Source organism: Kogia breviceps, chromosome 6 (genome assembly GCF_026419965.1).
Source record: "Kogia breviceps isolate mKogBre1 chromosome 6, mKogBre1 haplotype 1, whole genome shotgun sequence".
Taxonomy (NCBI): domain Eukaryota; kingdom Metazoa; phylum Chordata; class Mammalia; order Artiodactyla; family Physeteridae; genus Kogia; species Kogia breviceps.
In genome coordinates, this window is record NC_081315.1 from 9608255 (window position 1) to 9634221 (window position 25967).

General features: G+C 37.3%; 1 protein-coding gene across 1 annotated transcript in view; it reads left to right on the top strand.

Moving 5' to 3' along the window:
* Positions 1-7925: 7925 nt before the first annotated feature.
* Positions 7926-25967, top strand: part of MMRN1 (multimerin 1) — a 72611-nt gene continuing 54569 nt past the window's right edge. The window contains exons 1-2 of the mRNA XM_059067335.2: positions 7926-8027; positions 13762-14600. Of these exons, the coding sequence (XP_058923318.1) occupies positions 14014-14600 (587 nt within the window). The 5' untranslated portion in view covers positions 7926-8027; positions 13762-14013. The remainder of the gene's footprint in view (positions 8028-13761; positions 14601-25967) is intronic.

Sequence of the window (25967 nt, forward strand, 5' to 3'; positions counted from 1 at the left end):
TAACTGTATTGATTTGAGTCTTCTCCCTTTTTTTCTTGATGAGCTTGGCTAATGGTTTATCAATTTTCTTTATCTCCTCAAAGAACCAGCTTTTAGATTTGTCAATCTTTGCTATCATTTCTTTCATTTCTTTTTCATTTATTTCTGATCTGATCTTTATGATTTCTTTCCTTCTGCTAACTTTGGGTTTTTTTTTTTTTTTCTGTCTCTAATTGTTTTAGGTGTAAGGCTTGCTTGTTTGAGATTTTTGTTGTTTCTTGAGGTAAGTTTGTATTGCTATAAACTTCCCTCTTAGAACTGCTTTTGCCACATCCCATAGGTTTTAGGTCACTGTGTTTTCATTGTCATTTGTTTCTAGGTATTTTTCCATTTCCTCTTTGATTTCTTCACTGGTCTCTTGGTTATTTAGTAGCGTATTGTTTACTCTCCATGTGTTTGCATTTTTTAGTTTTTTTCCTGTAATTGATATCTAGTCTCATAGCATTGTGGTCAGAAAAGACACTTGATACGATTTCAATTTTCTTAAATTTGCCAAGGTTCAGTTTGTGACCCAAGATATGATCTATCCTGGAGAATGTTCTGTGAGCACTTGTGAAGAAAGTGTATTCTGTTGTTTATGGATAGAATGTCCTATAAATATAAATTAAGTCCATCATGTTTAATATGTCATTTAAAGCTTGTGTTTCCTTATATATTTGCATTTTGGATGATCTGTCCATTGGTGAAAGTGTGGTGTTAAAGTCCTGGACTATGATTGTGTTACTGTCGATTTCCCCTTTTATGGCTGTTAGCATTTGCCTACGTACTGAGGTGCTTCTAAGTTGGGGATATAAATATTTACAATTGTTTTATCTTCTTCTTGGTTTATCCCTTGATCATTATGTAGTTTCATTCTTTGTCTACTGTAATAGTCTTTATTTTAAAGTCTATTTTGTCTGATATGAGAATTGCTACTCTAGCTTTCTTTTGATTTCTATTTTCATGGAATATCTTTTTCCATCCCCTCACTTTTAGTCTCTATGTGTCCCTAGGTATGAAGTGGGTCTCTTGTAGACAGCATACATACAGGTCCTGTTCTGGATCCATTCAGCCAGACTGTGTCTTTTGGTGGGAGCATTTAATCCATTTACATTCAAGGTAATTATTGCTATGTATGTTCCTATTATCATTTTCTTAATTGTTTTTGGTTTGTTTTTGTAGGTCTTTTCCTTCTCTTGTGTTTCCTGTGTAGAGAAGTTCCTTTAGCATTTGTTGTAAAGCTGGTTTGGTGGTGATGAATTCTCTTAACTTTTGCTCATCTGTAAAGGTTTTAATTTCTCCATCGAATCTGAATAAGATCCTCGCAGGGTAGAGAAATCTTGGTTGTAGGTTTTTCCCTTTCATCACTTTAAATAGGTCCTGCCACTCCCTTCTGGCTGGCAGAGTTTCGGCTGAAAGATCAGCTGTTAACCTTATGGCGATTCCCTTTTTTCTAATTGGTTGCTTTTCCCTTGCTGCTTTTAATATTTTTTCTTTGTATTTAATTTTTGATAGTTTGATTAATATGTGTCTTGGTGTGTTTCTCCTTGGATTTATCCTGTATGGTACTCTGTGCTTCCTGGACTTGATTGACTATTTTTTTTCCCATCTTAGGGAAGTTTTCAACTATAATCTCTTCAAATATTTTCTCGGACACTTTCTTTTTCTCTTCTTCTAGGACCCCTATAATTCGAATGTTGGTGCATTTAATGTTGTTCCAGAGGTCTCTGAGACTGTCTTCAATTCTTTTCATTCTTTTTTCTTTATTCTGCTCTGTGGTAATTATTTCCACTATTTTATCTTCTAGGTCACTTATCCATTTTTCTGCCTCAGTTATTTTGCTATTGATTCCTTCTGGAGAATTTTAAATTTCATTTATTGTGTTGTTCATCATTGTTTGTTTGGTCTTCAGTTCTTTTAGGTCCTTGTTAAACTTTTCTTGTATTTTCTCCATTCTATTTCCAAGATTTTGGATCATCTTTACTATCATTATTCTGAATTCTTTTTCAGGTAGACTGCCTATTTCCTCTTCAGTTTTTGGTCTGGTGGGTTTTTACCTTGTGCCTTCACCTGCTGCATATTTCTCCGCCTTCCCATTTAGCTTAACTTATTGTCTTTGGAGTCTCTCTTTCACATGCTGGTTTGTAGTTCCTGTTTTCTTTGGTGTCTGCCGTCAATAGGTAAGGTTGGTTCATTGGCTTGTGTTGGCTTCCTGGTAGAGGGGACTGGTGACTGGTTTCTGGTGGGTGGGGCTTGATCTTGTCTTTCTGGTGGGCAGGGCTGCATCCAGTGGTGTGTTTTGCGTTATCTGTGACCTTGGTATGATTTTAGGCAGTCTCTCTGCTAATGGGTGGGGTTCTGTTCCTGTTTTGCTAGTTGTTTGGCATGGAGTGTCCAGCACTGGAGCCTGCTGGCCATTGGGTGGAGCTGGGTCTTAGCTTTGAGACAGAGATATCTGGGAGAGCTCTCACCAACTGATATTATGTGGGGCCTGGAGGTCTCTCGTGGACCAATGTCCTGAACTCAGCTCTCCCACCTCAGAGGCTCAGGCCTGATGTCAGGCCAGAGTATCAAGACCCAGTCAGCCACAGGGCTCAGAAGAAAAGGGAGGAAAAAAAGTCAGAATAGTAAATAAATAAAATAAAAAATAAATTATTAAAATAAAAAAGTAATTTTAAAAAGAGAGTAATCAAACAGATAAACAAATGATAACAAGTGCTAAAAACTATACTAAGATAAACATAAAAATCAGAAAGAAATCAGTCACAGACAGCAAACCCCAAGTCTACAGTTGCTCCCGAAGTCCACTGCCTCAATTTGGATGATTCGTTGTCTATTCAGGTATTCCACAAATGCAGGTACATCAACTTGATGGTGGGAATTTAATCTGCTGCTCCTGAGGCTGCTGGGAGAGATTTCCTCTTCTCTTCTCTGTTTTCACAGCTCCCAGGGTTCCGCTTTGGATTTGGCCCTGCCTTTGTGTGTAGGTCACCCTCAGGCTTCTGCTCCAGACAGGACGGGGTTAAAGCAGCAGCTGATTAGGTGGCTCTGGCTCACTCAGGCCATGGGGAGGGCGGGGTACAGTAGTTATAGTTGGAATGTGGGGTGAGCCTGTGGCAGCAGAGGCCAACATGATGTTGCAACAGCCTGAGGCGCACCGTGTGTTCTCCCAGGGAAGTTGTCCCTGGATCACTGGACTCCGGCAGTGGCGGGCTGCACAGGCTCCCGGGAGGGGAGGTGTGGATAGTGACCTGTGCTCGCACACAGGCTTCTTGGTGGCTGCAGCAGCAGTGTTGGCATTTCATGCCCGTCTCTGGGGTCTGAGCTGATAGCTGTGGCTTGCACCCACCTCTGGAGCTCGTTTAGGCTGTGCTCTGCCTTCTGTGGGCAGACAGGGAAGGAATCCCCTCTCCTCACGCACCCTGAAACAATGGTGTGTTGCCTCTTAGGCAGGTCCAGAGTTTTTCCTGGACTCCCTCCTGGCTAGCTGTGCCGCACTAGCCCCCTTCAGGCTATGTTCACGCGGCCAATTCCAGTCCTCTCCCTGGGATCTGTCCTCCGAAGCCTGAGCCTCAGCTCCCAGCCCCCACCTGCCCTGGCGGGTGAGCAGACAAGCCTCTCGGGCTGGTGAGTGCCGGTGGGCACCGATCCTCTGTGCGGGAATCTCTCTGCTGTGTCCTCTGCACCCCTGTTGCTGTGCTCTCCCCCATTGTTCTGAAGCTTCCCCCCTGCCCACCCCCCATCTCTACCAGTGAAGGGGCTTCCTAGTGTGTGGAAACTTTTCCTCTTTCACAGCTCCCTCCCAGAGGTGCAGGTCCCATCCCTATTCTTTTGTCTCGGTTTTTCCTTTTTTCTTTTGCCCTACCCAGGTACATGGGGAGTTTCTTGCCTTTGGGGAGGTCTGAGGTCTTCTGCCAGCATTCAGTAGGTGTTCTGTATGAGTTGTTCCACACGTAGATTTATTTTTGATGTATTTGTGGGGAGGAAGGTGATCTCCACATCTTACTCCTCTGCCATCTTGAAGGCACCTCCAAGATGTCTTATTCTAATCAGTTCTATTATTACTACTCTGATAATAGCTTTACTAGCATTGATTTATATTTTTACCCAGTTATATACTGTATACCTTCTTCAATGCATTGTATTATTGCAAGTTGTATACTGAATCCATTTCTGCAGGTCTACTTTTCAACTTACAATTTTGCTTTTGGGAACTGAACAGTAATGATACAACTAATGAAGGAGATGAGTATAGTAAGTTATGCATCACAATTGCTGAGAATCCTTCAGATGAATGTAAAGTGCTTTGTGAGCTATTTTTGTTCTGATTATAACACTGGTTTACAACATCTGGTCATTTCCTAAATTTATTACTAATGAGAGTTTGTTAGCAGCTGGGATAGCTCTAAACTTAAGCTAGGCTTATTTAAATTAAGCTATTATATTAAGCCAATTTCCTGCTGCTTAAGAAAAGTAAACCTTTCAGAAAACTTACTTTCATATTTTGGTTCTATATGTTATAATCACATTTCTGTAGAATGACCATACTTCTTTAATTCCTCTAAGATGGGGGGATATTATTGGCTTTTCATTTTTCTATTTTAAGTGAGTTTTGTCACGGTAAAAAAAAAACAACAACAACAACAAACAAAAACTGTTGGATTGCTAGTCAGCTACTTATTTTATATATATATATATATATAATAAATGACATATATATATCATGGTTAGTTAGTTGGAAACAGTACTTAACATTTTTTCGAGTTTAATAAAATTAGAACAAATCTTCTAAGCTCTAAATTTTACTAAGATGGTTGTAAGAGAATGTGTATGAAGACAAAATTAGGTATAGAAGGACTACTGACTCCATTTTACAAACCTGGGATTTTTGTCCTGATTCTAACAGCAAAATTTTCTCAGTGTCCTACTGTATTTTTTCTTTCATGTTCTAGGCATACTAAATTTTTGGTAAATATCAATTCAATCGAAGTTGACTTTTACCCTGAAGATCATCTCTGCTCTACCGATGAATGTAAATATTAGATTTGTGTTTGATAAAGGAAAGATTGTACACTTAATATAAGAAAGTTCAACACACTGCTAAGAAGGGGCAAATGTTCTTGATTTCAAGCTTATTAAATTCTTTTTCTTGCACTTAAAAAAATTAATGTGTAAATTACATACAACAAAATTCACAGCTCTTAAGTGATTTGACAATTGTGTATAATCAGTACTCACAACCCAAAGCAAAATGTAAAATATTTACATCATCTAAGAAAGATCTTTCATGTCCTTTTCCCATAAATCCTCTGACTCCCAGAAAAAACTACTGTCTGATTTCTACCACCATAAATTAGTGCTTCCTATTCTTGGATATCATATAGATAGAACTGTGTTCTCGTCTATCTTTTCTGTCTCATATCTCTCATTCAACATACTGATTTTGAGATTCATCCATGTTACTGCACATATCAGTACTTCATTATTTTTTGTTGCCTAATAGTGTTCCACTGTATGAACATTTCCATCTTCATTTATATCTTCTTCTCTTGATGGACATTTGGGTTGTTTCCAGTTTGGGGCTACTAATTTGAATAAGGCTGCTCTGAATACTCTTGTACAGTTTTTTTTTTTTTTTTTTTTTTTTTCTCTCAGGTAAATAGCTCAGTGTAAAATTCCTCTATCAAGGGTGAGATATATATTTAAACTTTATAATTGTCTCACAGTTCTCCAAAATGGTAGTACCATTTCACACTTCTACTGGAAATAATATGAAAGTTCTGATTGCTTTACCCCCTTCCGACACTGGGTGTTGTCTTTTTAAATTTCAGTTCTTCTAACAGTAGTAAAATGGTATCTCATTATAGTTTTGTTTTGCTTTGCTCTAATAACAAAAAATGCTGGGTACCTTTGCATGTGTATGTTAGCTATTTGTGTATCTTTTTTGTTATGTGTCTGTTCAAGGCTTTTGCCAACTTATTAATTGGATTATTTGTCTTTTTATTATTTATTTACAGGAATTCATTTTACATTCTGGATAGCTAATTTGTTCAAATATCTGAATTTCTACCATTTTTCTCCATTTTTCTCCCATTTTTTTGCCATGGGGTCATGATATAATAGCTTTTTACATAGTGCTCTTATTTAGTTATTTTTGTTTTCATATCTGTGAAGGACATTAGTCTGTGGTTTTGTTTTTATTGAAGTATTTGGTTTTGTAATATTTTGTGTTAGTGTTTTTCTGACCTCATGAATTGAGTAGGAATATATTACTTCCTTTTTTAAAAGAGCTCATGAAGACATGATATTTCTTCTTTAAATGTTTGATAGAACCTACTAGTGAAACCATCTGGGCCTGGAGTTTTCTTTGTTGGAAAGTTTATTATGAATGGGGCTTTTTAGATTTTTTTTTATGATTCTATCAATTTTAGTAAGGTTTTTAAAAAATAATATATCTTTTTCATTTAAATTGTCAAATATATTGGCATGTGGGTCTTCTGGAGAAAAATCCTTTTAGGTTTTGCCTATTGTAGATATCTTTATTTCTCCTTTACTTTTATGGATATTTTTACTAGATAGATATAAAATTCTAAATTAACTGTTTTTTTTCCCTTTGAGTACTTTAAAGATGTCATTCTACTGTCTTCTCTCATTTATTGTATTTAATGAAAAGTCAACCATAATTGCTGTGCCCTTTATGTAATTGTGACTTTTTAGAATTATTATTGAGTGCTTTCAAAATGTTCTTTGGTGTTTCAGGATTTTACCTACAGTATATCCAGGCACAATTTCCTTCTCAGGGTTTTTTGAACTTCTTTAGTATTTGAGTTAATGTGTTTCACCTATTTTGGAAAATTCTTATCTATTATCTTTTAAAATTTTATCTTTTTTCCTAATATCTTTCTTTTCTTTTTCTTTTATTTATTCCTATTATATCTATGTTATACCATATGAAAACATTCCACAGATCTCAGGCACTGTTCCTTTTGCCTACACCTTTATCTTTTTACTGTTTCAGTATGGACAATTTATTTTTGACTTGTCTTCAAATTAGCCAGTTGTTTTCTTTGATATTTCCACAGCGCTATTAAGCTTATCAAATTAATTCTTTATTTCTGATATCATATTTTTTGTTTCTAGCATTTCCATTTTCTTTATAGTTTTTGTCTCAGCTGAAATTCCCTTTCAGACATGCTGCCCTCATTCTAGCAAAGTTAGGTTAAATTCTCTGTCAATACATCTAATATCTGAGCCTTTTCTGGATTTTTTTCTACTGATGTTTTCTTTCTTGACTATGGGTCACATTTTCTTGTTTCTTCATTTGTCTCATAATTTTTGAGAGGCATGTGTAAAAGAACTGTAGTAAATAATATTTACCTCAGAGAAGGGTATATCTTTTCTCCTGTCAGGCCTCTAGCATGGGGGCTGAGTCACACCAATTTGTAGTGAGCTCAGTTTAATCTAAACTGAGTTGTTGCATCTTTTATTAGTTTTAACTCACTATAGTTTTTGAATACTTTGAGAGCGTAATCAGTATCTTCCTTTCAACTAAGCTTAAGATCTGAGCAGAAACAAAGCTCCAGAGAGTTCTTTATTCTTTGCAATACAGAAAAAAGCTCTCTGAACTTTGTGTGTTATAAGACCTAAAATTAAGGTTTACTATCATATGCTGCCTTGACATGTGAAACCCCGAGGGCTTCATATGGCCTAACCACAAGTTCCCTTCCCCACTCTGCTCCAGCGGATAAGGTCCCCTGGCCAAATAATTCTCCTTATCAAAGGGACCAGGCACAGTTCCTGCTTGTCCCTGAGTAGTGGATTTCAGTTCTCTGCCAGCCTGTAGAATTACTCAAACAAGCCAATTGCATCCGCCAGTGAGAGCCGGGGGGGCAACCTATACTCTTGATATTACACAGCCTGCCTCTTACAGCTCCTGGCTGTTTGCTCTGTTCTCAAGTGCAACACCTGTGTCGCCCTGCATGGTGTGTGGTGTCTTCCTTCCAAGCTCTGTGAGTATATGAATAAACTGCTACCAATCTCATTCATCCAGTATTGGGGGTCATGTGTTCAGCCACCGCCATAATTATAGGGTGGGAATTCCTTCCTCACTAGTGAAGAGGAGATAATTAAAACACTGTGGGAGATCTCCTGCTTTACAGTAAAAAAAAAAAAAAAATCTATTTTTTTTTCATCTCTGATGAGTTATCTTTCTTCCCCAGAACCACCCCTGGATTTCTACACCATGGAAGATATTTCTCCGACCTTTTGCCTTATCACCTGCCTTTGGGGGACCATTGAAGTGTGCTCAGTGAAGACTTGGCACGCCTCAAAGTTATTTTTTTTCTATTCTCTTGCCCTTTACTCAGCCTATGGAGGGTTATGGCAGTGACTTAGTGGAGACTAAGTTCTCCTCTGTTAGGCTTCTCTTGTCACTACCCCAGGGAAGGGATGGGGGCTGAGGCTGCTTGTATAAACCTTGTAAGTGTGGAAGCCTAAGCTCTCCATTCAGCCTTTGCAGGCAGGGACGGGGCAGCACCACAGTTCTTTCTGTGTTGTTTTGCTATTCTGTGCTAGTAGAGCAGTTATTGTCTAATAAGATTTCTGTCTTTCTAGGTTGACCGTTTTCTGGTCCTTTGGCTTTTCTTGGGTTTTTATTGTTCATGCCATTGGTGTTTCTAGTTTGCCAAATTCTCCAGTACTCAGTCTGGGAGGCATGAGGCAAAAAGAAAATCGAGAGAACCCAATGCTGTGTTGTTCCTTGGGTCTCCTAGCCAATCTGCTTTCTTTTCTTCACCTTTCAGAGTCTTATGTTTGTTTTACATATAGTGTCCAGGATTTTTAGGTGTACTTAGCAGGAGGAATAGGGAAAAGTATGTCTATTCCATATTTCCAGAAGCAGAAGTCACTAATGATAATCACGCAATGACCAGACATAACTTTCATGAAGGTAAAGAAAATGTTATTTCTAAAATGTGCAAAAGAAATTAGTTTTAAAGACTTTTTAAATTAACTTTTTCAAGTGTATTGCTCTACTTAAATTGGAAATATAAAATAAGCAATAGTAAAGTTTTGCATCCTAACAATATAAACATATGCTTATGAAGGATATTTGGTCACCCTTTATCAATTTCTTCTTAATGTTCCTAATTATAGAGTTAAAATTTTTATGTTAGTACAAAATATGTTGTGTTTTTTCCTGACAAATACATTTCTCTCATTTAATATTAAGAATTATATGACTCATTATACTTCCATATTCCCTTTTCTACCAGCCTACTTAGACCTAAATTTTATTCTTAATTTCAGTGTGTTGCACACCTGAGATTTTTCTGGCATAACTACTTTGTTATTACCCTTTCTTATACAGCTCTTAGACTTTGCTTTATAGTCCTCATGTGTCTGCAATGGTTTCAAAATAAACTGTTTCAAATATACTTTGAAAACAGATGAGGTAGAAACAATGGGCTTTCTGAGTTTTACTTAGGAAGGACTTGCAAGAGGTAATCTGATTGAAAGGGTATTCTAGGAGACCTTTTGAAGCTGTATTCATAAAGGGAGTACTTGTGTTTCTTTACATTGCTTTTTTTCCCTTTTGTATGGCTATGAGTTGGAGAAATAGATCCTCCTCTCTAACCCCTGACAGGGGCTACTACAGATATATAGAAGTACATTCATGGTTTTATCCATTCATGTATTTGATAAATATTTATTGAATGCCTACCAAACACTGTTCTAGATACCGGGGATGTAGCAGTCTTATATTGTCCTGGAGGTTCCAATCTAGCAAATGAAAGGAGCATATTATCTGTGCTGTCAAGGATAAAGCAATGTCATCACTTACAATACTGCACAGGAGTTGAAAAAGGCACCCAACCAAAAAGAATAAAAAGTAAAGATTAGACTAAAAGCAAACTTATAAACACAACACTTCTCCTCTAATTCCATAAATTTGAACAAATAGAAATCATAATGTTATTAGCATTATCTCACTATATGTTTTAGCTGTGAAATAAAAGCTACATATTGAGTTAAAAACAATAGAGAAAAAGAATTTAAGATAATTTGAAAGTTATTTTCTCTAGAGTTTTGTAAACTTAGATATTTACTATTTCTTTGGGGGCATATTTTCAGATGGTAGAAAGAACCAGAATTAGACATACATATCTATCGATTACCAGTGTGTTACCCTAGGAAGTTACTTAACTTCTTTAAGCCTGATTTTCTCTCAGTAAAATGAGAGTTGGATATTTACTTGGCATGATTAGGAGAATTAAATAATATGCCAAATTTAACTTATTTAGCACATTGCTTAGCTCATCAAAATCACATGTAAATCTATTTCAGTCCTTCCCCCAGCCCTTTTACCGTATGGTTATAACCCCCTTGGGTCCACATATAAATATAACATGTTTTAAATACTTTCAACCAACATAAAATCGAAAAAAGCTTAGAGCATTGTTTTCTGCAATTATCTTTTGACAGTGACAATTTATGGAGAAGGGCTATAGTGAAGTATTATTTTTAAAGTTTCATACTATTTTAAGAAAATAATAATTTCTCATGTAAGAAAGAAAGAAGCTGCTAAGAAGTTCTATTAATCTAGTGGAAGTTATTCCTTACTCCCAATATTTTACAAGGATAATAACTCTTGCAGCCATAAAAATGGCTTTAAATAATACACGGCACCATCTACAAACCATGAAATCCTTAATCTAAAATTCTCTTTTAACTCATATTTACATTTTTGTTTCAACTTAATAACATTTTTGTTTTTTCGTATGATTAGAAGACTAAAATAATAATGTATAATAAATTAAATAATAATACATTAGAGAGCTTCCCTGGTGGCGCAGTGGTTAAGAATCCACCTGCCAATGCAGGGGACACAGGTTCGAGCCCTGGTCCGGGAAGATCCCACATGCCGTGGAGCAACTAAGCCCATGCGCCACAACTACTGAGCCTGCACTCTAGAGCCCACGAGCCACAACTACCAAGCCCGTACACCACAACTATTGAAGCCTGCACACCTAGAGCCCGTGCTCTGCAACAAGAGAAGCCACCGCAATCAGAAGCCCGCGCACCGCAACGAAGAGCAGCCCCTGCTCGCCACAACTAGAGAAAGCCCATGCTCAGCAACAAAGACCCAAAGCAGCCAAAAATAAATAAATAAATACATTTATTTTAAAAAACAATAATAATACATAAGAAAAAGAAAACTGAAATAAACCCATTATATCATCACCTAGAGAGAACCACTTTTGCAATACGTATTCAATCTTTTATGATACAATGAAAAATGACATAAAAACCTCCTGATAGCACATAATATAATGAGTTTCATAGTTTCTTTCTTATAAATTACTCATTGGAAAAAAAAGGCAATAGGGTAAAACAATGTAATATAAAAAATTTAGCAAGCACAGGGATGTAGCGGAATGATGGGGTCCAGTTATACAAAAATCTGATGATATAGTTTAACCCAAGGATAGTATTTAGAGTAGTTAGAAAAATGACTGAGTATTCTTTAGGCAATAATCCTAGGAATATTATTTTTTAACTGTTATTTGATAAGTATTACTGAGTCTCAGAAAGCAGTTCCTCTGACAGTTTCTGAAGTACAGATACTTTATGTCTCCAGATAAGGGATGGTCCATACACCTAAAACCATCAGATGAGCTGGGGACTCTCTGGGGGGCTACAGCACAAGATGGCTTAGTGAATTGATAATGAGATACAGAACCTTTAGCCTCTTGATTGCAAGGTCACTTGTAAGCTAGGATAAGAGTAACCAAAATCATTATTGGTCAATACCTTACGGGAGGAGGAATGAATTGCTTAGCTCAGTTCAGTTTTTATTACCATTTGAGAACCGTTTGTTATCACTTATAGATCCAATGAGTGACCCTTTACCACTCAAGTTCACTTGTCCTAAACAGGATCAAGATGCTTTTTTCAAATCATAGAAGCAAAAAAACCTACGTGTGTCACTATTCTGGTTGTTTCTTAAACTTTCAAGATGGTTTCTTCATCGACTTTTACTAAATCTAGGAAAATGGATTTAAAATGGTACACTGAATAGAAATACTTTACTTGGATTTTTCTAACTACTATTCTGCTCTAAGCCAAAGATAGTTGCTTGTGTCCTTTCCAGATTAAGAAGCTGTAATGTCTTTTTCTTAGTACTGAAAACCGTGTTTGTGTTGTGAAAATTATGCAGTTTCATCACTCTTTTTAGTTACTAATTGCTGCCTGGATTGTCTGTGCTGGACCTTTCTGCTCTTTTACTAATGCAAACTTTGTGGGATTGTTCTGCGATATATCCGAGAAACAGATGTTTTGTACTCCATGTCAAAGTCAACTGGGGTTGCCGCTGGCTACTGTGTTTCGTAGTTTAAATAACCTCATACTATATACTCTCTAATATGTCGACAATATGCTTGTATAAGTGAATGGCAAAGATTAAGGGGAGAAAGGAGTATTAACACCAAAAAGTTAGTAGTTCAGAGGAAAACTAGGTCTTGTTTCAAACCCCAGTGTCCTGTATCCAGGATTAGAGACAAGAGTATATGTCTACAATAATATATAACCAAACAGTCACAAGGTTTCCAATTTTCCGGTTCTGAAAGAAAACATTCCATGACTGAATATTTAACTAGAACCTAATGCCATACATAGAAGTTGCCAGAAAGATTAATTACACAGAGATCTAGCCTTCAGATAATGTATATTGGCCATGAGCAAATTGAGAGCCAAGAATATTCTTGCTTTATAATCTCAGGACCTAAGCAAGTACCTTACTAAAGCTGACTAGGGGTTTGGGTAATCACTAAATGAAGGAAGGAAGGAAGAAAGGAAAGTATGGATGGATGAACTGTTCTAGCTTGTTACTTGTATGACTCGAAAGTTTGCTATGGAATATTTTACAGATGAGAGAACTTAATGGAAGTCTGAGAATCAGACATTTGTTGGAGTAGTGAAATCATAAATCCCATGAAGCATCTCTACTGGGAAAACAACCATAGAAAAGTCTTTAGTCAATTTAGTTCTGTCTTTTCTGCAGCGGTTATATTTTGCACTACAGAAGAAGTACAAAAACTGATCCCCGTTTAATTTATTGTCATGGGACTCTACTTTTTCTTTATCCCTTCCTTAGTGGTAAAATACTAATCACCCCCAACCACTAGAAGATAAGCATTAGAAAACAGAGGAAGTAAATTTCTGATTATTCATGACATTAATTGTTCTAATAGAAATTTGGAGAGTAGAATTTAAAGTGATTTTCTTGTATACTCGCATAATTCAATAATTTATGCTTTTCTCTTTTATTATCATCATCGAGATTAACTTCAAATAATGCTACAGCTGAAGTGTATATATAAAAATAGGGATGTATCTATATTTTTCACAATTCAGCCTGTGAGGTGTGAAAGAGCAGAGACGCTGCAGATGAGTTTTTGTTTACATGTGTACATGTGTATACGTCCCTGAGCAAAATGTGGCTCTCTGGATGGGCCACAGTGGAAAGGAAGCCTCACAAAACTTTTTCTCAAGTTCCTTGTACAGTGGAAACAAAATGTTAAACTCCTTGACTCAGCCCATCCAAACAAAATTCCATTATCAACGTGAAATTTCCCTTCAAAATCAGCAACCCATGAAATATGAGTGAACCTAGGAAAGTTACTTCATGTTGCTCTCATGGGTTTTGCTGATAACAATTGCCTGTGTTTTTCCATTTACCCTTAGCTTCGTCAGACACCCTTCACTGCTTCCATAGATCATCCTACCGGAGGTCACAGATCACACAGAACCTACAGAAACAGGAAATCAAACTTCCCGAGTCCACTACAAAACACAGAAACCTGTTTCCTCCACACATCTCAAACTGGCAAAGCTCTGCCTTAGCAGATTCAGTGTGGAAGCAGCCATCGAAAAGGCGAGAAGGACTTTTATCCCCCTCCCAATTTCACATGAGCTTTCTAGCTGCAAACTGCTGAAATGAAAGGAGCAAGGCTGTTCATCCTGCTTTCTAGTTTATGGAGCGGGGGGGTCGGCCGTAACGACACTTCACATACTTGGACCACGCCCGAGGATGAGAACCCCCCGAACCCCCAGACCTCTGCTCCGGTTCCTCGGAGCAAAATACAAAGTCTTCAGGTGCTGCCCACCACCCGGGTCACATCCGTGGAGACGGCCACGGCTCCCGAGGCAAGCACTGCCGAAGAAGGTCTTCTGAAATCCACGCTGCTTCCCCCAGAGACAAGCGCATCTCCCGAGCGCGTGAGAAACCAACCTCCCGCACCCACGGGGAAGACAGAAGCGGTTCTGAAGTTACAAACTCTTGCCCTCCCGACCAAATCGAGCATCAGGTTCAGCCCCAAAGCAGGGTCGGTGGTCCTTTCCAACTCCACCCTGGAATTTCTTCAGAGCTTTGCCAGAAAGTCGAAAGAACAAGCCATTTCTCCAAACTCGGTTAGAGGCGTGGGAAATCGAGCCCCGCGGGAAACGGACCTCAGCAGGGGTGACAGCCCTGGAAGCCAAAGAACCAGCTACCAAAAAGCAAGCTTTGAGACAACGAGAGGAAAGTAAGAAACATTCTTTCTTTTTTTCTTTCTAACTATCAGGTTTATAAGATTGCAAGCTAACAGTTGTCTCGCTTCCAGAAAAGGATTTCGTGTCCGAGATGAAACCAGATCATATTTCAGTTAGGTGAGGTAATTAAGTGTCACCTTATCTAAAAGGGAAAAGATGAACAAACAAAGCGCAGCACTTTATTTTAATGGAAGTGGTGGAAGTTGCTAATAGAGGTGCTTTAACTGGGGATAGTCGGTGACAAACAATGTAACCTCACAGTGACTGTTAGTTAATTCAGATCAGTGTTATCACGCAAGATTCAAATTAATGAGATGTGCTTAGACACAAGCACCTCACAGAATAGGTACTCAACAAGCCGTATTTTACTACTATCGTTATACTGAATTACGCCATCATTATGAACGTGTCGACTAGAAAGGCCAATTTTTCAAATTGATTTTGATCTAAAATTAGAGATAATTCCATTTGAATTGGTGAAGCAAATTAATAAAACAAAGCTTAAAAGAGCATCATTAAAGAAGTCTTTCAAAAGGACCAAAAGACAAAACCCTGGAAAATGCACGCCACTGTTCTATTCATTTAATGTTCAAAGTTAAACACCTGACTATATAAAATAATTCAAGTTAATAATAGCAGCGAACACCTGCTATATGAAAGGTATTGTGTTCGCACTGTTGTTGATATAAACATGGGACAGTGGGAAGTACATACGCCAACAGGTTTGTATTTATGTATTCTTTATGATTCGAATCCAGTTTTCACTGTATTTCAAAGGTTATGGAATTTTTTAAAACAGGAAAGTAAATTTGATTTTATAAAAACTTATTAACATGGTGGAATTTGGAACATGCCAATTTTCCTGTAAAAACAAATGCTACAGATTACAAAATGTTCAACTTAGGATAGACTGTCTAAAACAGACATTTTAACAGATATAGATTAAACTTTCTTATGTTTAGGAACAACAGAATGTAGTCTATTAAGTAAAAAACAAAATTTATTGATAGTCTTTTCTGAGTCATGTATAAGATCATTTCTATGAATATTTTGTTAGACTATGATTTAATTTTTTAAACCAATTATATAGAAACCTTAGGCACTCACAGGAAATGATTTGAACCTTTTAGAGATGTTATTATAAAGGGATTTTTCAATAGGCTAGTAAATATAACCAAAAGAAGGGAACAGTTGAAAGTAAAATACCAATTAAATTTTACATAGCATAAAGTGGCATATGGTTGTTTCATAATTGGAACTAGTAATTGATAAGTTGATGAATACTAGTTTTTAAATAAATGCTAGTTGTTTTATCCAAAGACCTCACTGTCAAAGCTTATGAACCCTTACTTATTTGATGACTGTTTATACATTGCTGGTCTCGGGGGAAACAGAATTTTTAAAATAAAAATAATTCCTGCTCCCAAGGAATGTGTTATATAAAAAGCAAGCACCAACATATCTCAGATTTTTAAAAATTCATTATATGTTAGGAGGAAACAAGATATTAAAGGTGTAACTTGCTGAGCAGAACTCCATCCCATGCATTTTCCAATGAAAAGAATCTTAAATTATTTCTAGAGAAAAGAACTAACTGTACTTAGAGATTCTACATCCTGAGGTCCTAGAGAGCTAAGGTTCTCTTTGGTAATACTTTTCTTTTCTTTTATAAATTTATTTATTTATTTATTTTTGGCTGCATTGGGTCTTCACTGCTGCATGTGGACTTTCTCTTGTTGCGGCGAGCGGGCGCTACTCTTCGTTGTGGTGCGCGGGCTTCTGATTGCGGTGGCTTCTCTTGTTGCAGAGCACGGGCTCTAGGACACACGGGCTTCAGTAGCTGTGGCAAGCGGGCTCAGTAGTTGTGGCTCACGGGCTCTAGAATGCAGGCTCAGGAGTTGTGGCGCACGGGCTTAGTTGCTCTGCAGCATGTGGGATCTTCCCAGACCAGGGCTCGAACCCGTGTCCCCTGCATTGGCAGGCGTATTCCTAACCACTGCACCACCAGGGAAGTCCTGGCAATACTTTTCATTAAGTATTCATTCTTTCAGTAATACTTCATTAAGTCCCAGACTTCTTACTCATTAGCCATGCAATTGATAATGAGTATTAGAGAAAACTCAGGTCCATCTATTATGACCACAGTGCTGAGGTAAAGAAGCCTTGGTAAGGTCAAAAGAGGTCTTGTCTTTCACATTTTCGTTTGATTAGCAAATAATAATAATAGCAAACACTTTACGGCATTTTTCCTAGTACTGTACTATTGTGTGTGTGTGTGTGTGTGTGTATATATATATATATATATATATATATACATACACACACACGCACACACTCACATTTTTTCAATCCTTTAATCGTAACCATAATTCCATGAAGAAGATTCTGTTACTATTTCATTATAGAGAGGTTAAGAAAATTAACTAGGGTCACTTAGCTAGTAAATCCCAGGACAAAAATTCAAGCCCAGGCCTGCTGGCTTCAGAGACGTAGCTCTCAATCCGTACATTATACCCCTTGAGGAAATGCAGTCTATTATCCCAACTGGGAAAATACAAGTGGCCAGTTTATTTCCCCGCTTCTTAGGCTTCAGAGGCTATTCTTTGCCTCCAGAATAAGTTCCAGATTTCATTCCCAGTCGGTCATACAATGCCACCCTTGATCTAGCTCCTGCCTACCTCCCCGGCCTCATCTTCTGAGACTTTCTGGCCATTAAAACGTGTAGTTTTCTCGTCCACGACATGCTGTTCGTTAAACCTATCTTTGTTCCCTGTTTGGCCCTCTGGCCAGCGTGGTCTTCTTTTCCCATCACCTACTTCTTTTACCCCTGATAATAACACCTCCAGGAAGCTTTCTCAGGCTCAGTTACGTGGCCCCTCGCTCTCTCTGAATTCTTCTATCACCGCACTTACAATGGTATGTTATAATTACAGTGAACTGGTGATCTCCTTGCGTTTAGGGACATATTTTCAGTGCTAGTAAACTGTTTGGTTTACAATAAGTACACAGTATTTAACCAACTGAGTGTAAAGTTTATGCATGTCTATGTGAATATATAGATGAAGCCTTCCCAAAGAAATATTTCTGTGTAATAAAACGTCGTTGACTTGGGATAAACTCATCTTAGGTTTGGGGGTTGTTTTCCTTACTATTTTTGGAATTTTATAGTGGTTCTATGTAAAAGGAATACTTCTGTCAATAGAATTTTGCTGGCATATTTTTGTCTCATCCTGTACTTGCCCTCGTCTTACCACCACAGGAACTCCTGGCTACACCAGAGCTGTGATTTCTTGTCTGGAACGGTGGGTGTTGGTCAGTGACCAAGCACTTTGAAACAGGCAGGATAAAAAGAAGAAATTGAGATGAATGCATTTAGGTATTGAACCAATATTTGCTGAGGACCTAATATGCCCCCAGCATTAGCATGTGCTTGTGCTGAGGGTAAAACAGTGACGACAAACTCCCACCTGTTCGGTCCTCATGGCATCTGCAGTCCAGTGGGAAACGGGCATGGGGAGGAAAAACGGTACATCACAAATGCTGATGTTGAATCACAATGGTGATGAACAGGGCTTCCCTGGGGGCGCAGCGGTTGAGGGTCCGCCTGCCGATGCAGGGGACGCGGGTTCGCGCCCCGGTCCGGGAGGATCCCACGTGCCGCGGAGCGGCTGGGCCGGTGAGCCGTGGCCGCTGAGCCTGCGCGTCCGGAGCCTGTGCTCCGCAATGGGAGAGGCCACAGCGGTGAGAGGCCCGCGTACCGCAAAAAAAAAAAAAAAAAAAAAAGAAAAAAATTTGTGATGAACAAAGTTCATGAGAGCACACAGCAGGATGAGTGGTCTACCCCGGAGGTTATGTGCTTTCCCTGGGAGGACAGTAGGTGAAACGAGATCTTCACAGGCATTAACTGCCTACCTAACTTCTCTCACAAGCCCAACCCCTGCACACACGTACTTGAACCTTCATCTCAGTGAACGGCTAGTTCCATAACTAGAAACCTTGGGTATATCCTTTATACTTTTTCTCTCCAGGCCTTTATATAATCAATCAAGAAGTCTTCTCGGTGTTCCCTCCAATGTCCCCCAAATCTGCTAGCCTCTCTCCCCTGCACCGCACCATGTTTTTCTTAGCCACCAGTATCTACTACTTAGTCCCCTAACTTGTCCGCGTTTGCACTCTTGCCTCCACACAGCTGTGAGATCTTTCAAACTTTTTTCTATTGAATACCTTTGACATAGAACATTGTATACATTGAAGGTATTTCAACTTTAATTCAGGTTAATGCGTTTCATCGGATGTAAGACTTCATCTCTTGTGATGTGATTTTATGTACTAATCAGAAAGTAGGACATTATTTAAAGTTTTTAGATTTATCTCAGAGTTTTTATATCACTTTTGCCTCCTTGAAATGAAGATATAAATGAAACTGGTTAAGACATTTCTAAGGCAATGACAAAAACTACTGTCTGACCAGTAGTGATGAAAATATATCATTGATTTCAAAATATATTCCTGATGTCAGAGATGTTTTAAAACCTGTGAAATTTAGTATTTTGCTCACATGCTCAAAATCACTTAGTAGCTTTTCCAATACATTTAGAATAAAATCCTAAATCCTCGGGCTTCCCTGGTGGCGCAGTGGTTGGGAGCCCGCCTGCCAGTGCAGGGGACGTGGGTTCAGGCCCTGGTCCGGGAGGATCCCACATGCCGCGGAGCAATTAGGCCCGTGCACCACAGCTGATGAGCCTGTGCTCTGGACCGTGAGCCGCAACTGCTGAGCCCGTGTGCTACAATTACTGAAGCCCGTGCGCCTGGAGTCCGTGCTCCGCAGCAGGTGAGGCCGCCGCAGTGAGAAGCCCGCCCACCGCAAAGAGCAGTGGCCCCTGCTAGCCGTAACTAGAGAAAGCCCGCAAGCAGCAACGAAGACCCAATGCAGCCAAAAATAAATAAATAAAATAAATAAATTTATTAAAAAAAAAAAAAAATCCTAAATCCTCACCATGCGCACAGGGTCCTGCTTGACATGACCCCTGCCTATCTTCATGATCTCATTTTCTACCATGCTCCAAGCTCACTCCACTCAGTCTCCTCCAGCCACACTGGCCTTTCTCCTGGTTACTGACCATGTCAAGCTAATACGTATCTCAAGGCAACTCCCGTTTGCTCTCGAGAGAATGCCCTTCCCTCAGCATTTAGACAAATGACTCCTTTTCTTATTCAATTTGAGCTTTAATGTCCCTCCCTCAAGTAGACCTTCTCTGACCACCCAGTGGAAAGTTGCCATCCTTATCTTATCACCCTTATTTTTTCTTCAGAGCATTTATTTGAAATTATTGGGCCTATTTATGCAGACAGTTGTGTATTTTATATTTTTCCACAAAATACATTCTGTGAAAATAGGACCCTTGACCTTCTTACTTATTATTATTCTATTCACTGCCAACAATAGTACCACGCACGTAGAGAGAGCTCCACAAAACTCTGTGGAATGATTGATTATTGGATGGATTTGGAGTTCACAGCGGAGATAAAGCCTAGAAATATACGTTTGGGAAATATGAGAACTAAAGAAATTTGGCTGCTCAATTGAGGAGTTTTTCTGTCTTTCTTTCTTTCTTTTAATGAAAGGGAGGAGGGAGAGGGCAGAAATCAGAGCTCTTCCAGACAGTTTCCCACTTACTTGTTTGTCATTGTATTTTATTTTGCATATAGAATGGCCATAAATATGGTAAAATGTTAATAAAAGGGCCAGAAGGGAAAAGTTGAATATGAAACAAGACGAATACTATATTTGCTGAGTTTATTGACTTTACTTATTTTAGAATTTCACTTGTTTATTCTTTCTATAAGCTATGTAACTTGCTTTATGTACAAACAGGTGGCTCAAGTTACATGAATTCTGATTTCTAATATGTCTAACATGATAAATTCTACAAGTTTTTTATTAAACCACTTGTAAATAGAAAAGTTAAATTTTGAAATGTAATGGTTTAAAATTACAAAAACTAACCATTAAATTAATTCTGCTGCCTGTCGTAATATGCATTTTTCTGCTTAATTCTGTAAATTCTGAGGTTTTAAATGTGAAAAATCTGGTCTATTAAATTCAGATGCCATCTTAGTCCATTCAGGCTGTTATAACAAAATGAGTGACTACGTTCCTTATAAACAACAGAAATTTATTTCTCACAGTTCTGGAAGCTGGAAACCCAGGAACAGGTTGCCAGCATGGCCAGTAAGGGCTCTTTTTCAGATTCCCAACTTCTCATTGTACTCCCACGTGGTGGAAGGCATGAGGGATCTCTCTAGGGCCACTTTGAAAAGGGCACTAATCCTTTATACCTAACCACCTCCCCAAATCCCCATCTCTCAATATTATCATAATGGGAATTTGGATGTCAACAAATGAATTTGGGGGGACACAAACATTCAGTCTTTATCATGTGTCGTTTGCAAAGTTCTTATCAGTGGCCTAGTAGCATCCAAGGGGATCATTCTCACATGCTGTTAAATTCTAAAAAGCAACACACCATTATATTCAAGAGTATTTTTTATGTCCTTGAGAAATAAATGTATCTATTACATTACTGCCAGTGAAAATACTAAAGTATATTCTGTATCTCAGTTTTTTCTCATTAACCGTTTCCTTTTTTATTTCTTTGATATTTCTACTCACTAAATTGCTGCGGAATATACACATACATATTGTATGATACATGCCAGAATTTAAGGCGTGCTTATACAGTCTAGGTGATTAAACAAGAAATGTTTGTACACCTGCTGTTTCTTTAAATACCAAAATGTTAATTTAAAAATGTGTTATTTCGGGAAATGCTAAAAGAGTCAGTTTACAGGAATAACTGGTTTAAGTACAGAATTAAGCATCAGAGCACCTATTAGCCTGCCTTTCCCGAGGCTCTGTGGTCTGCACACTGGGAAAGTCTGACACCTACTGGAATAGAATTTACAATGTCCCCGAATACGTTGAAGTAACACGATAGGGAAAAGAAACAAAAAAATAAATAGGTAAAATAAAACAAATTTGTGAAAAAAGTTTAATTAAGGTAACTTTAAGAATTGTTCCTTAGGTATAACATATGTTATATATGTTATATATATATGTTTATATCTAATTCAGTGTACCTCTTAAAACTGTACTGTCATTGGCTTTAAAACTTTGAAAATAGGTTGGATACAAAAAGCAAACTCCATGCACATCCTGAGAGGGGGACACACTCAGCTCATTCTCCTAAAATTTTACACTGAGAAATTATTAGTAGTATTATTATTGTATATACACAGTGATTTGTGACTCTGAGGTACTATACAGCATATATCATTAAAAACTCAATTACATACTACACTGTGCCCACCATGGAAGGCAAATCAATGATGCCTGACAAAAGATTTTCATTGCAAAAGTTGGTATATAAAAGGGGTTTCATCTTAAAACCTAAATTAACCAGAAAATTAAAGTATCAGAAATTCCCCGGAATCTGAACTTTTCACGATTGCCTCTCAAGATTTGTTTCAAATATTTACATGATTCTTTTATAAATACTTCTATCCCAGTTTATATATTATATAGACTTTTGAAAAAGGATGGACTATATAAAGGTATTTACACTAAAATAAAATGAACCACAATATTTTTTAAATTTGAAAATAGTAATTTTCTTAAGGAGATTTGTATCAAGATGGACTTATCTTTTGGACTAATAGCCAAAACTAAATATAAAAAGACTAATGCTTTATATGTGTGTGATTTACATATTAAGAATCTTTTTACTAAATCTAAATGCTTACTTCCAATTTCTGTTAATATTTCTTTCACACTGGGTATATTTCTTTTCTCATTTATGACTGATGAACTACCGGTAAATCCTGGTCTCTCATAATAATTAATAATTAATAATCTCATCTTTTCTTTTTAGTTTGATTGAAAAAAATTCCTATAAAGATTACATAACATTTAGGAAGTATTTTTGTTCATAACTACTTAAGACTATAGAGACATTTAGAATATACTTCTTCTGAGAGCTAAGCCTCATCATATGAATTGAACATCACCTATAATAGTCTTCTGTCATGGTTTTCTGGAACTTATTGTTGACCTGATATACATAAGCAATTATGGTTAAGATGAATTTATCAGGTCATTACAGAAACAAGAAAGGAGCAACCTCTACTTGTGTACGAGGCCAACAACAAAATGGGAGATATACACATACATATATATATAGCTATATAGGTATCTATTCCCTTCATAAAAAATCCTACTGAGCTCTCTGAATCTTGTAGGCATCACCAGCAGCAGCAAGTGTTTTACATATATTAAGTCATTTAACCTCACAACAATCCTGTGAGGTGGGTAGGTAATATTATTATATTTATTGTATCAATGAGGAAGCCACATTTAACAAACAAGCTAATGGCTAATAAGTTGTTTCATTTTCTCTTGCTCCTCATTGAATCCCTAAGTTCATCTCAATAACGGGATGACAGGAAACAAAGTCAAAACGTCCTTAAATACATCATCTCCCCAAGCAGAAAATCTTCTCCAACTTCCAAGAGAAAATTACATATCACTGGCTAGTTTATGGAGGGGATTTTGCTGGTTTACCTTGATTTCTAGCGAAGAGCCTCAGGACTTGGTATTTTCATGCTATCGTGTCAATGCAAATCACAGGTTATGAATATAAATGTTTAAACATTGTCTTATGTGACCAGGATGACAAGCAATTTATTAATCTGTGTTCTAAGGACTAGTATAAATAAATAACATTAATTCTTAGATTGGTGTCTTCTATTTCTTAAGGAAAATACTTGTCGTGGTCATTATTTAAATGAATCCTTTGTGGCTTCAGTCCACTCTCAATTCAGGATAAGAATGGATATGTTTGGACCAGGGTTTGGTCAGGGTACACTTCAAATGGCAAATGACCAATTAATGGAATCTTTGTTTTTCACTTAGTGTTTTCAGGGCTCCTTGGAAGACTGGATTTCTAAAATGTTTCAATCAAAAGTACAGTGATTGTTTACTTACAACGCTTTTCTTAGTTCATTATCCACAAGACTTCAAGTTGTCTACGTCAAAATAGAATCCTTTTCTCCCTTTGGTTTTGTAAGTTCTGCAAGCCAGGCTCATGTTCATAAGTAACAAAAGATGTCTGCTTTTTCTTCAAACAAACATTTTACCTATTAACTTGGAAAATCCAAAGAATCAATACAAGCCTTTTTCAGTACATGTTGCTGCACAAAAGCAACAGTGTTATTACCATTAAAGAGAATCCCAGATGCAGTCTGCTGTTTGGAGTGTTTGGACCCCACAGAAAGCTCAATACTTCAAAGAAACTGCTCTCGTCCGCCATAATCACTCTGGAAAGGTACAAAGGATTTCTAGATTTAAGCAAAATGCTTGTCTGGGATCATTACATTTGCTCTTATACTGGCCTGTCACCATTTCACCATGCTGAATGTTCTGTTTGTAAACTTATATTTTCAGATTATTTTGTTTTAAATTTATATTTACATTTTTAACATCCCTTAATGAGCTTATTTCATCGGTAGCATAAACCTAATTACAAGTCACACCAGGGGCTCTTCGGCTGTGGATTGTTCTTCCAATTTACACTGGATCAAAGATTGCTGGGCCACTGGCAATCTGCTTTTTTGCCTACTCAACTATTTTAGTCATGAAATGGTTTTACTAGTTAGGGTTTTAAACAGTCGCTGCAGGTGACACTGATTTATTCTCACAAACAATATCTTTCTGTTTGTCTGTCTATCTTTCTGACCACCATCTCTCTTCTTTCTTTTCAGTACCCCGGGTATGTAGGGACGGTGGTACTTTTGTCCTGCCTCACCCTGTGCCTTCCATGGTCATTCAGACAATGCTCACGTGACAGACACTTTGTGCTTCTGATGAAGTTAGACATTCTCTGTAATTAGGATAATCAGTGGATTTGCAGGAGAAGTCTATTTTTAAAATATCCCTTTATCGTGGTGTCTTTATTAATTTTAAAAATTTTATTTCCTGTTTTTGCCATACTTAGTTTCACATTATTTTTCCAGGTAACACCACGCTTAAACAAAATGTACCGGCGTGTCTTTTTATGCCTTTATGGAACTGAATTTTCCAACTTCTCAATCCAAAGAACCTTGCACAATAAGCTGTATAGCGCCCAATTTATCTGCCTCAGACAGATGAATGACTGAGTCAGCTTTATTTGTAGAGGGACTTTTGGTCCAAGGAGCCCTAAATATTCCAAAGCAGATGTTTACTAACTTTAGTGACTCTACTCTGGGGAAAAATGTGTTCCTTCTTTGTTTTTTAACATTTAGGTTGACTTTTGCATTATTTTAATTATAATAATTATTATTATTTTAAGCAGCATAGAGTTCTTATGTTTTACTGATTTAGTGGCGTACGTCTCATATTAATTTGAACTCATAGTGATCTGATTTTACAGTCATATAGCATTTCCTTTAGTACTACATTTTGTAAATCATTTCTGCCTCTACCCTCGACAAAAAACCTCAGAAAACAAATGAGAGTGAAGAATATAAATTTAACATAACAAGGTACATACTCACAATAGGGGAAAAATGACAAACAGAAAAGTAAAGAGAAAAAAAATCATGCTATAATCCAATCATTCAATCTATAGTTATTAAGAACTTTCTACAGTTTAGTATAGGATGTTTTATAATAAAATAACTGGTATTACAACCAGAAATGAGGCTGATTTTTGTTTTCCTAAACAGTATCTATATGATTTTGGGTGGCTTCTACCAGAAGGTCATCTAAAAATAGGTACTTTAATAAAGGCTGTTTTTGTCTGATCATGGCATTTTTGTGGCAAATGGCCTACTTTGAGGCTGTTAAAGTTTCTCAGCTTCACTGGAGCGTGAATTCATATTCCTCTGCTATCTTACATGCTGAAGACAGTACGTATACATGGATGGACATAGAAACGGGCTTGAGAAAAGTAATGGATACAATATGGTCTAATTGATAAGACGTGGATCAGAACAGCAATTCAGCTACATCTTTCTGTAAGGCAGAATTTATTTGTTATTCTTAATCATGTCATTTAAAATTGTGCTATATTTGATACAAAATAGATGTATTATAATACCTAATTTTACCATATGTATCCCTAACAGTGTATCATTCACTTTTATTTTTTAGCTTTATGTAAGAAAAAAGCATTGTATGGTATTATTTCTGTAACTTGCTTGCATCACACAAGTTTATTATAAGTTAAATTGGGGTTACTGAATATTACAGTTCATTTGTTTAACTGGTGAATAATACCTATGTATAAATATTTCAATGTATTTCTCCATTCTATGGTAAA